We start from the raw sequence: 13,240 nt of genomic DNA, 5'->3' as shown, positions 1-13,240 counted from the left end.
TGAGGCACTTAGCGTGTTATTGTCCTTGTTGATTTTTCTCTTCATTTACAAACCTCATAAACTTCTCCTCTGTCCTCATTTATCATTGATTTTGCCTGGCTTTCTAGAATTTCTTTAGTATTTTCTGTCATCTTTGTCACTTTTTTCATCTTTTGCAGATTTTAAGTTTTCACTTCGCTCTAGATTTGTATTTTATTGAATTGTTAGACTGTGTGATTATTAATGAGAGAGTGACAAGGGATTTTGATGGGTGGGGATAAAAGTTAGTGATAATTGGGGATAGTTTTTTGAATGCTCAGTTTACCAGTGATGATTTTTATGTTTTGCAGAATTTCTGCTTTTCTGTGAATTCTCATAACAGAGGACTTCAGTAATGAACACTAGGATAACAGGGACTCCCTTTTAAGGCTAGACTGGCCTTAGCAGATGTTGGTCAGTTAATCATCCACCCTCCTAGATTACGCAGACGAATTGCTTTATTCTTGCACCTTTGTGAACATTCACTTATGAGTCAGTCAGTTTTGAATCAGGACCTCAATACTTGGCTTCAGATAGTAGTATCAGAAATTGGCACCTGAGCCAGAAAAGCCTCTGTGGGCCTTTTGCATTTCAGCGAGAAGTCTCTTAAAAATACTAAGTTGGGTTGGGCGCGGTGGCTCACGCCTGTAATCCCAGCACTTTGGGAGGCTGAGCTGGGCGGATCATGAGGTCAGGAGATCAAGACCATCCCGGCTAACACGGTGAAACACCATTTCTCCTAAAAATACAAAAAATTAGCCGGGCGTAGTGGTGGGCGCCTGTATTCCCAGCTACTTGGGAGGCTGAGACAGGAGACTGGCGTGAACCCGGGAGGTGGAGCTTGCAGTGAGCAGAGATCATGCCACTGCCCCCCAGCCTGGGTGAGAGAGTGAGACTCTGTCTCAAAAAAAAAAAATAAAATAAGTTGGAGACACCAAGAAGGGCTCCATAAGCATGTATCCCGAGGCAGTAGAATGTGTAAACATGTGAAATAGAGAGAAGCAGCAGTTAATTGGTAGTGGCAGAAGAAGGAGAGTTAGGATGGGAGAGGTGTTGAAACCCCAGAATAGTGGAACATTAAGGTGGAGAACCATCCCACTGAACACCTGGAAATATTGATTTGGGAGCTGCTCTGACTTCTGAAAAAGCGTGTGGTTTTGAAGCCTGCTGAGGCATTTTCCTCTTAACTTCTAGGTATATTCTTGCAGTATTCCCTGTCATTTCAGGCAACTTTAACACGTATTTGTTTCTTTTCTTTTCAGACAGGATTCTTGCTCTGTGCTCTGTTGCCCAGAGTGGAGTGCAGTGGTGCAGTCTTGGTAAACTGCAGCTTCAACCTCTTGGGCCCAAGTGATCCTGCCATCTCAGCCTCCTAAGTAGCCGAACCACACGTGCATGTCACCATGCTCACCTAATTTTTTTTTTTTTTTTTTTTTTTTTTAAGAGATGAAGTCTCACTATGTTGCCCAGGCTGGTCTTGAACTCTTGGGCTTAAGCGATCCTTCTGCCTTGGGCTCCTTAATTGTTGGGATTACATGTGTGAGCCACCGTGACCAGCTGCATTTGTTTGTCATAGTCTAAAGTGACTCCAGATAAATGTAAGGCACTAATTAATTTTTGAAAATCTTACTTATGGGCCAGAAGTGGTGGCTCATGCCTTTAATCCTGGCACTTTGAGGGGGCCGAGGTGGGAGGATCGGTTGAGCCCAGGAGTTCAAGACCAGCCTCGGCAACATAGCGAGGCCCCATCTCTACCAAAAAAAAAAAAAAAAAATTAGCCAAGCATAGTGGTGTGCATCTGTAGTTGTTAACTACTCAGGAGGCTGAGGTAGAGGATTGCTTGAGCCCAGGAGTTTGAGATCCCAGTGAGCTATCGTTGCACCACTGCACTCCAGCTTCGGTGACAGAGCAAGACTCTGTCCCTCTAAAAAAAATATATATATATCCTCCTCATGTACACCCCAAACAAAATTAAGTTTGTGGATGATTATGTAAAGAATTTGGCAAGTGAAAGGAAGTTTATTAAATTTGCCAGAATGATTCCCATGGAAAAAGGATGTAGCTCTAAGAATTTAGGTAGAATAATCTGCCCAGTTATTATGTCTTTTTAAATTTCCACTTCACAAAAGTCAGGGTCCTCATGCCCAGGTTTAGTGATCTGAATGACAAAGGAGCATATCATGCCCACAGCTTCCATGTGTTCTTACGTTCCCCTCACTCCTAGGATTCTAGGTAGATTCAGGGTGGCTCCGTTTTTCTCCTAGGATGTCTGTATCTTTGAAGCATCACCCCTATGGGACGTCATTCTGAGTAGAGTTACTGGTAATCTGCTACTCCTCATCAGGGTTCCAGGGGCTTAGCTTAGTGCTGGACTGATAGCCCTTAGTGGTCTGGGAGCCTTAAACTTACAGTGTGTTACAACGTAGACAGGTGAAGCATTAGAGCTCCTAGGCCATTAACTGAAGAGTTAAAAACTGTTCATCTTCATAAGTAGCTTGAGTATCTTTTAAGCTGTGAGTAAAAACAAGAATAAAAGAGTTATGAGGAAGATCTGTAGGTTGGATGCAAGAGAATGAATGGAGAAATCGCAGTGAATTGTTGGCTTTGAGGGATGTATAAAGGGGATGAATAAGAAGAGTATCGTGCCCCAGATGATTAGTTGTTTTAATCAAGAAAGCTGATTAATAAGGATAATTTGAATTGATGGGAGGTATGAGAAAATAGCATTTTAAAAGCTGATTTAAAATAAGGTTGAAATGTCCTACTGTTACCAAAATGCCAAGGGTTTGGTCTAGGTCCTGCTGCTCTCCACACGGAAAGCCAATCACTGGCTGGGCGCGGTGGCTCATGCTTGTAATCCCAGCACTATGGGAGGCCGAGGCGGGTGGAACACTTGAGGTCAGTTTGAGACCAGCCTAGCCAACATGGTGAAACCCCCATCTCTACTAAAAATACAAAAATTTGTCAGGCGTGGTGGCGGATGCTTGTAATCCCAGCTATCCCGGAGGCTGAGGCAGGAGAAATGCTTGAACCTGGGAGGCGGAGGTTATAGTGAGCCGAAATTGCACCATCCAGCTTGGGCGACAGAGTGAGACTTTGTCTTCAAGGAAAAAAAAAAAGCCAATCACTGAAAGAACAAGTATTACCGGGGAAGAAGGCTTTAATTGGATGCTGCAGCAAGGAGATGGGAGCTCAGTCTCAAATCCATCTCCCAGACTAAAACCAGAGCTTGATATAGCAGGGAAGAAATGTAACAATGTGTAAGAAAATAGGAACTAGGGAGGTGCAAGGAAGCAATCATGATGAATGAGGGATCCATAGTGTCATTGTCTGAATATGGTGATTTGGTGAGTTTCAGGTTTTTTTTTTTTTCTTTCTTTCTTTGAGACAGAGCCCCAGACACATAGATGGCCCTCTGTGGTCTCCCTATTCATCCCTCTGCTTATACTTTTTTTTTATTGAGACGGAGTCTTGGTGTGTCTCCCAGCTAGGAGTACAGTGGTGTGATCTCGACTCACTGCAACCTCCACCTCCCGGGTTGAAGCGATTCTCCTGCCTCAGCCTCCCGAGTAGCTGGGATTACAGGCATCTGCCACCACGCCAGGCTAATTTTTGTATTTTTAGTAGAGTCGGTGTTTCACCTTCCTGGCCAGGCTGGTCTTGAACTCCTGACCTCAAATGATCCGCCCGCGTGGGCCTCCCAAAGTGCTGGGATTACAGGCATGAGCCACCACGCCTGGCCTTCAGTTCCTTGAGAGAGAGAGAGAGAGAGAGAGAGAGAGGGAGAGAGAGAGGGAATTTATTGTTAATTTTTTTTTTTTTTGGAGGCTTGAGGGTCCTTTGCTGAGGAAGGAACTTAGATAAAACATATTTGTCTTAAGCTTTAAGACCACAAAGGTCGGTTTCTGTGTTTATCCAAAAGAACAGCCTATGGGACTATTGGGTGAGTTTTACTATTTGGGTTGTTGAGGTTCTTGGAAATTTTACTGTAGGTCTCAGCAACAGTAATCTTCTGGAGAAGATGAAGAATGTGATTGCCTCCAGTATCTTTTTGCCCCTTAGATTTCCCCTTTATAAATTCATGTGGTTCAGCTATGAGATGATCTCTGAGGATCAGTCTAGTTCTAAAATTGCCTGGATCTTTGATTTAAGTGTGTCTGGAAATGTATATTTAAGAATAAATTAATGTAGCTCAATTGTAACTAACATTAGATTGACTGTAACAGGCTGAGAAGACTATGAAGGTGTCAACAACCAGTGTCAGATACGCCAGGCTGTCTCAATTGAACATTCAGGTGCCTGTCCTTAGGGAAGCAATGGTCTCATGGGGACTGAAACAAGTAATTTATATATTTTAGTAATTTGGTAATGCAAATACAGAGACGTAGAGGAGGTGAACTTAATTCTGAGAAGGTGTTTGTGTGGAGGTAACATCTGGGAATGAGATTAGAAAAGTGAGTTGGGTAGCTGGGCGTGGTGGTGCCCACCTGTAATCTCAGCTACTCGGGGGGCTGAGGCAGGAGAATCACTTGAACTTGGGAGGCAGAGGTTGCAGTGAGCTGAGATTCCACCACTGCACTCCACCCTGGGTGACAGAACGAGACTCTGTCTCAAAAAAAAAAAAAAAAAAGAAAAAGAAAAAACGAGTTGGGTGTGCAAGGGAGACAACTGAACGGTGGCATTCCAGGGAGAGGAAACTGTATACGAAAAGATTTAGTGGTGTGAAAAAGCATGGCATGCTTGGGGAGCCATGTAGACTAGAGCTCAGTATTTCCAGAGCATATGATATAAAAAAGGGAAAATGGAGGGAAAGATATTTCTTTTTTCTTTTTTTTTTTGAGATGGAGTCTCTCTCTGTCACCCAGGCTGGAGTGCAGTGGCGCGATCTCTGCTCACTGCAACCTCCGCCTCCCAGGTTCATGCCATTCTCCTGCCTGAGCCTCCTGAGTAGCTGGGACTATAGGCGCCCGCCACCACGCCTGGCTAATTTTTTGTATTTTTAGTAGAGATGGAGTTTCACCGTGTTAGCCAGGATGGTCTCTATCTCCTGACCTTCGTAATCTGCCTGCCTCGGCCTCCCAAGGTGCTGGGATTACAGGCGTGAGCCACCGCGCCTGGCTGGGAAAGATATTTCAAATGAGATTGGGGGAACTAGCCTGGGATCCCTCAAACATTTCAGGTTTGGTAGGGCAGTGGTGTTGCTGTTCACTGAGATCAGGAGTATATAAGAAGACATTAGGTTTATAAGTTTATGGGTTCAATTTTAGACATTGCATTCAAGCCATGCAGAGACTGTCTAGGTGAAAATGTTAAGTAGGGGTTGGAGGGTATGTGGTTCTGGGTTGTAGGAGAGAATATTGGGCTGGAAACAGTTATCAATGCCCTGTGGTTCTTGATGGCAAGGGTGTATGTAGATAGAAGGGTCAGTGAATGAAAAGAGGGTCCTTATAGGTATCACCAGCATTTAAGGGCTGCATGGAAGATAACGGTCTTGCAAAGTACCCAGAGTTAGAAGGAGAAAGCAAATGTAAAAGCATTAAAAAAAAGCCACAAAAACTTATGTCCTCCTATAATGTTATTTAGCAGTTAAGAAACAAAATTATGACTAAAAATGAAAGCAACCATAATTTAAAATATATTTATTCAAACTACACAGGAACTGCTTGCCTATTTTCTGTGTGAAATAAGCAAGTGTGGTCTTGAGGTGGGAGTAGGGCAGATGGTAAAGGATTGATTAAAGGCTGGGATGTAGAAGGAGCTGTTGAGTGTACTGTCCAGCATTTTCAGATTACATCCATAGGGAACACAACTATTAAATAATCAGGTTGATGGACTTTTTTTGCACTCATTGGTCTAAATGTATACGTGGAGACAGTGGGTGCTGCTTTGGAAGAACCAAGAAGTGGTGGGCAAGAGAGTCATTTTAGAATTGTGAAGATGTGTCATTTTAAAATGACAAGAGAGTCATTTTAAAATATGACTTGTAAAAGCAGACTGGATCTCTATATCAGTTCATATGACAAAATCTAGAAGCTTCTAAGATTTACATGCAAATACTATTATAAAGCATATTAGAGGAAAATTGGATGAAAAATTTAAGAACTTTGGTGTGAGGAAGGTGTTTCTAAGTTTATCAGGAAGGCCAGAATTTAACAAGGAAAAGATTGGTCGACTTCATTGCAGAAAAATAAAGTGTATAGGGTCCCAGATACTACCCTGGAAGTAATTGAATAAAATTCCAAAACAACTGACTAATTGAGGGGGAAAGTGTTTGCAGTGTGTGTAAGAAAGTGTCCTGAGCATGATCAAGGGAACGGATGGCTCAAGCGGTAGAGGTTCAAGAGTCTGTGGATTGAGGAGCCTGGAGTCCATAGCCAGGCCTTTTCTAATAAGTCATATCAGTATGGACATCCAGGTCCCCCCGATTATGGCAGGTGTTGTGGTGGAATGGAAATCAGTTAAATGGCTTCCGGAATTCTTCACAAATGTGGGGAATTACCAGACCTATGGATGATATGGGCAGGGAGGAGTTGATTGGTAGCCTAGACGGAGTATGTGGGCCTCAAAGGATACAGTATCATAGTGTTAACGTTCCTTGATTTCTGAGTCCTTGTGGAGCTATGAACAAATCTGAAGGTTTAGAGATAAGGTGAAAATGAAGTTAGAAACCTTTTCATGTATTATTAGAATCCTCTTTGGTTTGGGGCTAGCTTGAACTTTTCTTTCCAGTGTTTACAAGATAGGCATTAACTTCGTTAGAGCTGTGTAATTTAATCTTGGGCTTTTTCATCTTAAGTGCATTGATTTACGTAGGTATACAGAAGTGTGAACTTTTTGTTGTTTTGGAATGCAAAATTGCCATGATGAAGATGGATTCAAGTGTAATCTCTTTTCTGAAGCAGCAAGTTGATACATGGAGCACAATTCTCTAGAAAGGGAGGCTGAGATACAGATTAAAGTTAAGTTCCCACCTACAATAACACTATAGTGATAAAAATGGGGATGTTGAGGTTGATGATAAGAAGGAGAAAGTGGATTTAAACTATGGAAAAACCATTTAACGTTGGACAGGCCTGGTATCCTTCATTAACTCATTCAGTAAATATTTATTGAGAGATGAGGCAGGGAGGGCTCACCGCATCCCAGGCACAATACTACTTTACTTTCATGGGTTATTTCATTAAATCCTCACCACAGCCTTTCAGATATATGTTATTATCCCCATTTTACAGGAGAGGTGATAGAGGCTTTAGAGAGTTTAAGTAATTTCTCCAAGGTCATACAGCTATTAAAAATGGCAGAGGAGGCCTGGTGCTGTGGCTCATACCTGTAATCCCAGCACTTTGGGAGGCTGAGGTGGGCGGATCATCTGAGATCAGGAGTTCAAGACCAGCCTGACCAACATGGTGAAACCCTGTCTCTACTAAAAAGACAAAAAATTAGCTGGGTATGGTGGCGGGCGCCTGTAATCCCAGCTACCCGGGAGGCTGAGACAGGAGAATCGCTTGAACCCAGGAGGCGGAGGCTGCAGTGAGCCGAGATTGTGCCATTGTACTCTAGCCTGGGCAATGAGCGAAATTCCATCTCAAAAATAAATAAATTTAAAAAAAAAATAAATAAATAAATAAAAAGGGCAAAGGAGGCTGTTCCTAAATCCAAGGCAGAGTCTGAGCTCTGACACCGTGCTCCTTCCAAAATGAGGGAAGGGGCCCTGCTGACGGCTCACTGTGGTGCCATGTGCCTGATCCTCAAGATGAGTCTCAGTACCACCCCAGCTATAGGCGCTGTGCTCTGCTCTCCCAGTGGCTAGGCAGCTTGGCTACACCCTGTGGTAGATTCTGCTCTCTCATCAGCTATTCATGCCGCTTTTATAATGCTCATTGAAGTTTATAAGCTTAAAAATTTGGGAAAAATCCTTATTTTAACAACGCTGAGAGGATATTTCTGTACAGGTCCATTGTATTTTATGGAACTAATTTTTATTCCTTTTTCCTTTACATCTTCTCATATTCAACTTTGATTTATATAGTCAACATTTAAAAAAAATTTGCTTTACTGCTTAAAAAAAAAAAAAACTATTGAGGTGTATTTTGAAATCCTGGTACTGTTGATAGCATTTTATTGGCACTAATTTATTTTTAGTATGTGAACTTTTTATTATGAAAGCACACTTTAGTTTGCTTTCCCTACTAAGTATATCCTAATAAGTATTAGGGATATTATTAGGGATAGGAAAACAGCTTTACACATGAAATAGTCTGGGTAATAGGACCATGTCAGTTTTATTAACTTAAAATTATGTGCTTTAGTCAGTCGTTGATGTTTTAAAGGAAACGTGTTAGATTGTCTCCTTATCTTTTCCCTCTCTTATTTTCACCGTTCCTTCCCTTTTAGTCCGTTATCTCCCTTCCAAATCAGTATCAGCAATTATCTTTTAATTAAGTTGAACTGGCGCTTACATTCCTGTTGTAGATGTCTATTGTCAATCCTTTCCTAAAGGGACAAGTATATTATCTCTGCTCGGTAAATGGGTGTTGCTGTTCACTTGTACTGTACTGCTAAGGAGGAGGGGAAAATTAAGGTATAAAATCAGAAGTCTCTTTCCAGAGGAGTTAGGGACACTAGATATTAAATGTGTCTTTAATTAAACACAATCAATAAATTAAAACAAAGGTTAAACATTTTGAAATCTATACATTGGGGTTCTGGTTTAATATTTCATTCTTAAGTGACAAAAATGATTCACTGAGCCATGTTTTTTAGGGCTAGTGAAATAGAAACAGCCAAGGGTTGCATATCTGTTTATTACAGCCTGTGACGTGATTACCCAGGCTTCTCAAATTATCTAGTAAATTTAATTCAGATGTTCAAGATTTCTTGTTTGTATTTTATTTTGCTAAATTGAAAATCATCTTGTAGAACCATGCTAGTTCTACCTTAAAAAAGAAAACACCCCTCTGCTTTAAAGAAATGGTACTTCCTGCTTTCATAAACAGTCATGTGCATAGTTTAGCAAGGCCTGATGCCTCTGGAGCTTTTTCCCTTTATAGCACCATTGAATCCCAGTCCTAGCAGAAGTACTGCGAATCTTGTGGCCTCATTCTGAACAAAAGGGATTAGAGAAGAAAAATCTCTTGATATAAGGCTTGAAAGCAAGGGCAGGCAATCTTGGTTGTGAATATTTTCTGATTTTTCCAGAAATCAAGCAGAAGATTGAGCTGCTGATGTCAGTTAACTCTGAGAAGTCGTCCTCTTCAGAAAGGTACAGCTACATCTCTTGCATGAACAATTAATGGTGTAGCATTGCTAAGAAACAAACCAGGACATATTTTTTTTTCTTGTCAAGTTTGCTGTATAACGTATTGTCCTGCATGCTGGTATTGTGCTGTATTGAAGATGTGTATTTGGGCAAGCTGTTCTGCTTTTGCAAAGGGTGATTGATTTTTTTAAGAAAAATAGTGGAGCCTAATCAGCTGCAGCATGCACACCATAACACAGCAGACCGCTGGTTCATGTGTGACAGCTGTTGAAGGCTTTAAAAATAATTTAGCTAAAAAGCAAAAAAGAAAAATTTGCTTTTTTCAAGGGAAATACTGTGAGGTTTTCTTCCTATATTTTGAGGTTGCTGCTCTACAGAATTATGAAGGTGATTTGTAAAATGTAGGTTAAAAATACTTGATTTTGGGTTGTAATAAATATTTATTCTTATATGGTAAGGGAGTGCCATTTGTAAATAGCTTAGGAATTGCAAACCCACAGATTAGTCATATTGTGAAAGAGATATGATGCTTCTTCAAGTCTGTGCTAGGAAATGGAACAGTCACTGCATGCAGTAATGGTTCATGCCTGCAGGTAAGGACAAAATGACTCAGAAGTATTTTTAAAGCAATTATTTTATCTGTCAATCATATGATTATATCTGAAAAGAGATATTTCATTAAAATGACTGTTTTGCCTTATAAAAAGAATTAAGATATTTTTATCTGAAGTCAGAAATAAGGCTATAGTTGCCTATTTTGATATGCAAATATTGTATTCAGTTCTGTTTACCAAAATTGTGTATACTACATAATGTCTTAAATTGAGATTCTTGGGCATACAGTTGATGCTTACCTTTCTCTTGGTTACCTAATAGGTTATACTTAATATTGATATTTTATACTTAAGGTATATGTTGATTTATCTTTTCTAGGGTTTGCAGGGTTATCTTTTTTGTTCATAGATGTAATATTTAGAAAAATAATGGAGAAATAATGTGGTAGTTAAGCAATGATACAGAAAAAATACAAAAAAATATGAGTTGAAGAACCTACCATGGTAAAATGGATTTATTTAAAATATGCTGGTATATGAAGGACATAATCTGATGTAAAATTATCATTTAAAATTGATTTATTAGTATAATCAGGGGAAAAAGCTTCTGGCTATAACTTAGGGCATCACAAATAAAAATGATGTTACTGCTTTTGTTAGAGACTGAAAGTAGAAAATTTTAGGACTGCTAGTGTTTATTTTTGTGTGGCTTCTAACTTCTGGTTTGTGGCTAGCCATCTGATCTTAAGCATTCTGTTTGCTGAGATGAGAAACAGTCTTCAGCCTTGTGAATATTCTGCCAGTAAAATGGTGGTGATGGGAAGGGTAGAAGAGGGTGGTGTGCTTAGTGAAAGAGCTGGGTATCAGCTGTAATGTTAGAGTTTGGTACTAGGAAGAGCATGCTTAATGAGATGACAGTAATAATTACATTAGCTTTTTGGAGTATCATTAATTCTTTACTGATAAATTGAGGGTTGGACAGAGCGGATGAATATTATTGAGAAACAGGAGTGGATGAGGTTTTCTGGTTAAAATACATTCTGTAAGGAAAGATATTCTAAGATATTTTGGTGATTTTATTTATTTACTTACCTACACTCTGGTGGTTATTTGAAGGAAAGGGAGGATGCATGTGGTCATGATTTTAAAGTTTAGAAATCAGCCACTATTGCTTATGATAACTTCATACACAGTTTTACCAGAGATTACTTAATTTATGTATTATTATTTCATGGCCATTATGCTATGCTGACTTAATGGTTGATAAATGTAGCTTATAAATCAGACAATACTTTGCAAACATAGAAGTTGTTTCATTAATGTAGATGTATTAAAACAAGAAGATACTCTCCCTCGCCCCTACTTTTTATTAAAAGTCATCTGGTAATGAACAGTCAAATCATTTGTCTTTTTAATTTGTTTGGAGGAACTTGAAAAATAAGAATCTGAAGTTTAAAAAGAATTATGGCTTGTAACACTATATCCTGTCCAGGAATTTAATACCTTACAATATCATGTAGCATAATCATTACATTCTTAAATTCCTTGTTCACCAGTCCAGCTACATTTTAGGAGTTTTTGCTTTCACTTAAAAAAAAAAATAAAGTTAATGGTTTGAGGCATGGTGCTCTAAATCTTAGAGATATTTGGAATTTGCATATAGTCAGTGTTCCCATCTATCTACTGGTAGAAAGGATGAAGAAATCTGACTTCTTTCTTTAGCAGGGGAGAAACTGCTTGATTGTAAGCAAACCAAAAGTTATCATTCACCACAACTGATTTTGTTCCTGCAGTATAGAATTATCTTTTGATAATTCAGAAAACTGGGTAGAGAAAAGTACCTCTAAATACAAAATATAAATACAAAAACCCTGATGTAATTATTTCTAGTAATTTTTCATCTCATTTTTATCCTTTTAAAAGAATTGCTAGTCTTGCAAGAGCTTAGTATTGGTTGAATTGTTTTTGTTCAATTTTGTAAAATGGGAAAAGCAAAACAACCTAGTTTATTTTTGTAGAATCTTAAGAGTCCTTCATTGAAAAATATACATACGATTTGAAGTAAAATTATAATGGAATTTGAAGGTCGTTTGGGGGGCTAAACTGGAAAATACGTTATCCTAATAGATCTCAATAACACCTTGAAATCTAAAATTATGTTTTTACCTTTAATGGAACAGTGGAAGTCTGTAGAGTGCCATTTTGTAGGGGAGTTATGGAGTACTTCTCTTCTGAATGGCTGACTCCTAAGATCAAAACTATCAGGGTTACAAAACGTTAGTTTATTTTTTGGTTTTGTGTTTTGAAGAGAGAGAAAAAAACTCAGCATACCCATTTTAAAAATTAAGAGCAGAGAATGCTATTGAATGAATTTTTTTTTAAAAAATGCCTAATGATGAATGAAAAATGATGTATATAATAGTTACGAGGAAGATGTTTGCTGCAAAGACAGTACCCTCTGGAGATTTTAGGGGTAAATCCTACTACAAGTATTTTCCTTTTTTTGAGTGCCTGTTGAATGAATGAATGAATTCATCTTGAATATAGTAGAGTCGGTGCTAGACACGTTTTTACTCCCTTGTTTACTCCTATTTACAGTAATAAATGTGAATATCTGATTAAAAAAAAAACTAGGTTTTCAAGTTCTTGCTTCTTCATTTTGCCCCTTCTTAGCTAGAGCACTTCTGGGATTTATGGGGTAATGTGTGTGGGGGAGAGTACTAGTAGTAATAACCATAATAGCTAAAAAGGTGTAGTACAGTTGTCCCTTTGTGTCCAAGGGGGATTGGTTCCAGGACCCCCATAGATATCAAAATCCACAGATGCTCAAGTCCTTCATGTAAAATGGTATAGTATTTTCACATAACCTGTGTGCTTCGTCCCATATGTTTTAAAACATCTCTAGATTACTTACAATACCTAATACAATGAAAACACTCTGTAAATAGTTGTTGTATTATAGTTTAAAAATTTGTATTATTGTTGTATTTTATTTTTTATTGTTTTATATCCCAAATATTTTTGCTCTGTAGTGGGTCGAATCTGTGGATGTGGAGGGCTGACTCTAATCATTTATTAAACAGTCTAGATACCAGTTCTGAGTGCTTTATAGGTGGAGAGAGGGAAGAGAAAGAGAGAGAGGGAAGGGGTGTGTGTGGTGTGTGTAGAAGGAATGGTTATTGGGAGAACTGTTTAATAAATCATCCCAGAAGAATCCTGTGTGAACAGAAGGTACTTTACCATACTATCATTTTTGTCAAACTTTATTGCTATTTCTTCAGGGAACTCATGTAACAAAATTGTACAATTCTTAATCAGTAAAGAAAGTTGAGCCCAGAGTGGTCAGAGCTGATTCCCAGTCTGCCTAGGTAAACCCAAGGAGAGCTGAGGAGTTTGTGAGATGAGGAGA

The 13,240-nt window shown here is 39.1% G+C and overlaps 1 protein-coding gene across 17 annotated transcripts in view; it reads left to right on the top strand.

Annotated features, from left to right (window-relative positions):
- SRPK2 (SRSF protein kinase 2) overlaps nucleotides 1-13,240 on the top strand; it is a 292,635-nt gene that overhangs the window by 123,790 nt on the left and 155,605 nt on the right. For 4 of the 17 annotated variants that reach the window (XM_054495306.1, XM_063668421.1, XM_054495300.1 and 1 more), the window contains exon 3: nucleotides 9,217-9,280. The exons of the other annotated variants lie outside the window; for them this stretch is intronic. In XM_054495306.1, coding sequence (XP_054351281.1) covers nucleotides 9,217-9,280 — 64 coding nt within the window. The remainder of the gene's footprint in view (nucleotides 1-9,216; nucleotides 9,281-13,240) is intronic. 17 annotated transcript variants of the gene reach the window in all.

Source organism: Pongo pygmaeus, chromosome 6, assembly GCF_028885625.2.
Source record: "Pongo pygmaeus isolate AG05252 chromosome 6, NHGRI_mPonPyg2-v2.0_pri, whole genome shotgun sequence".
NCBI lineage: Eukaryota > Metazoa > Chordata > Mammalia > Primates > Hominidae > Pongo > Pongo pygmaeus.
This window is presented reverse-complemented; position numbering and strand designations above follow the sequence as displayed.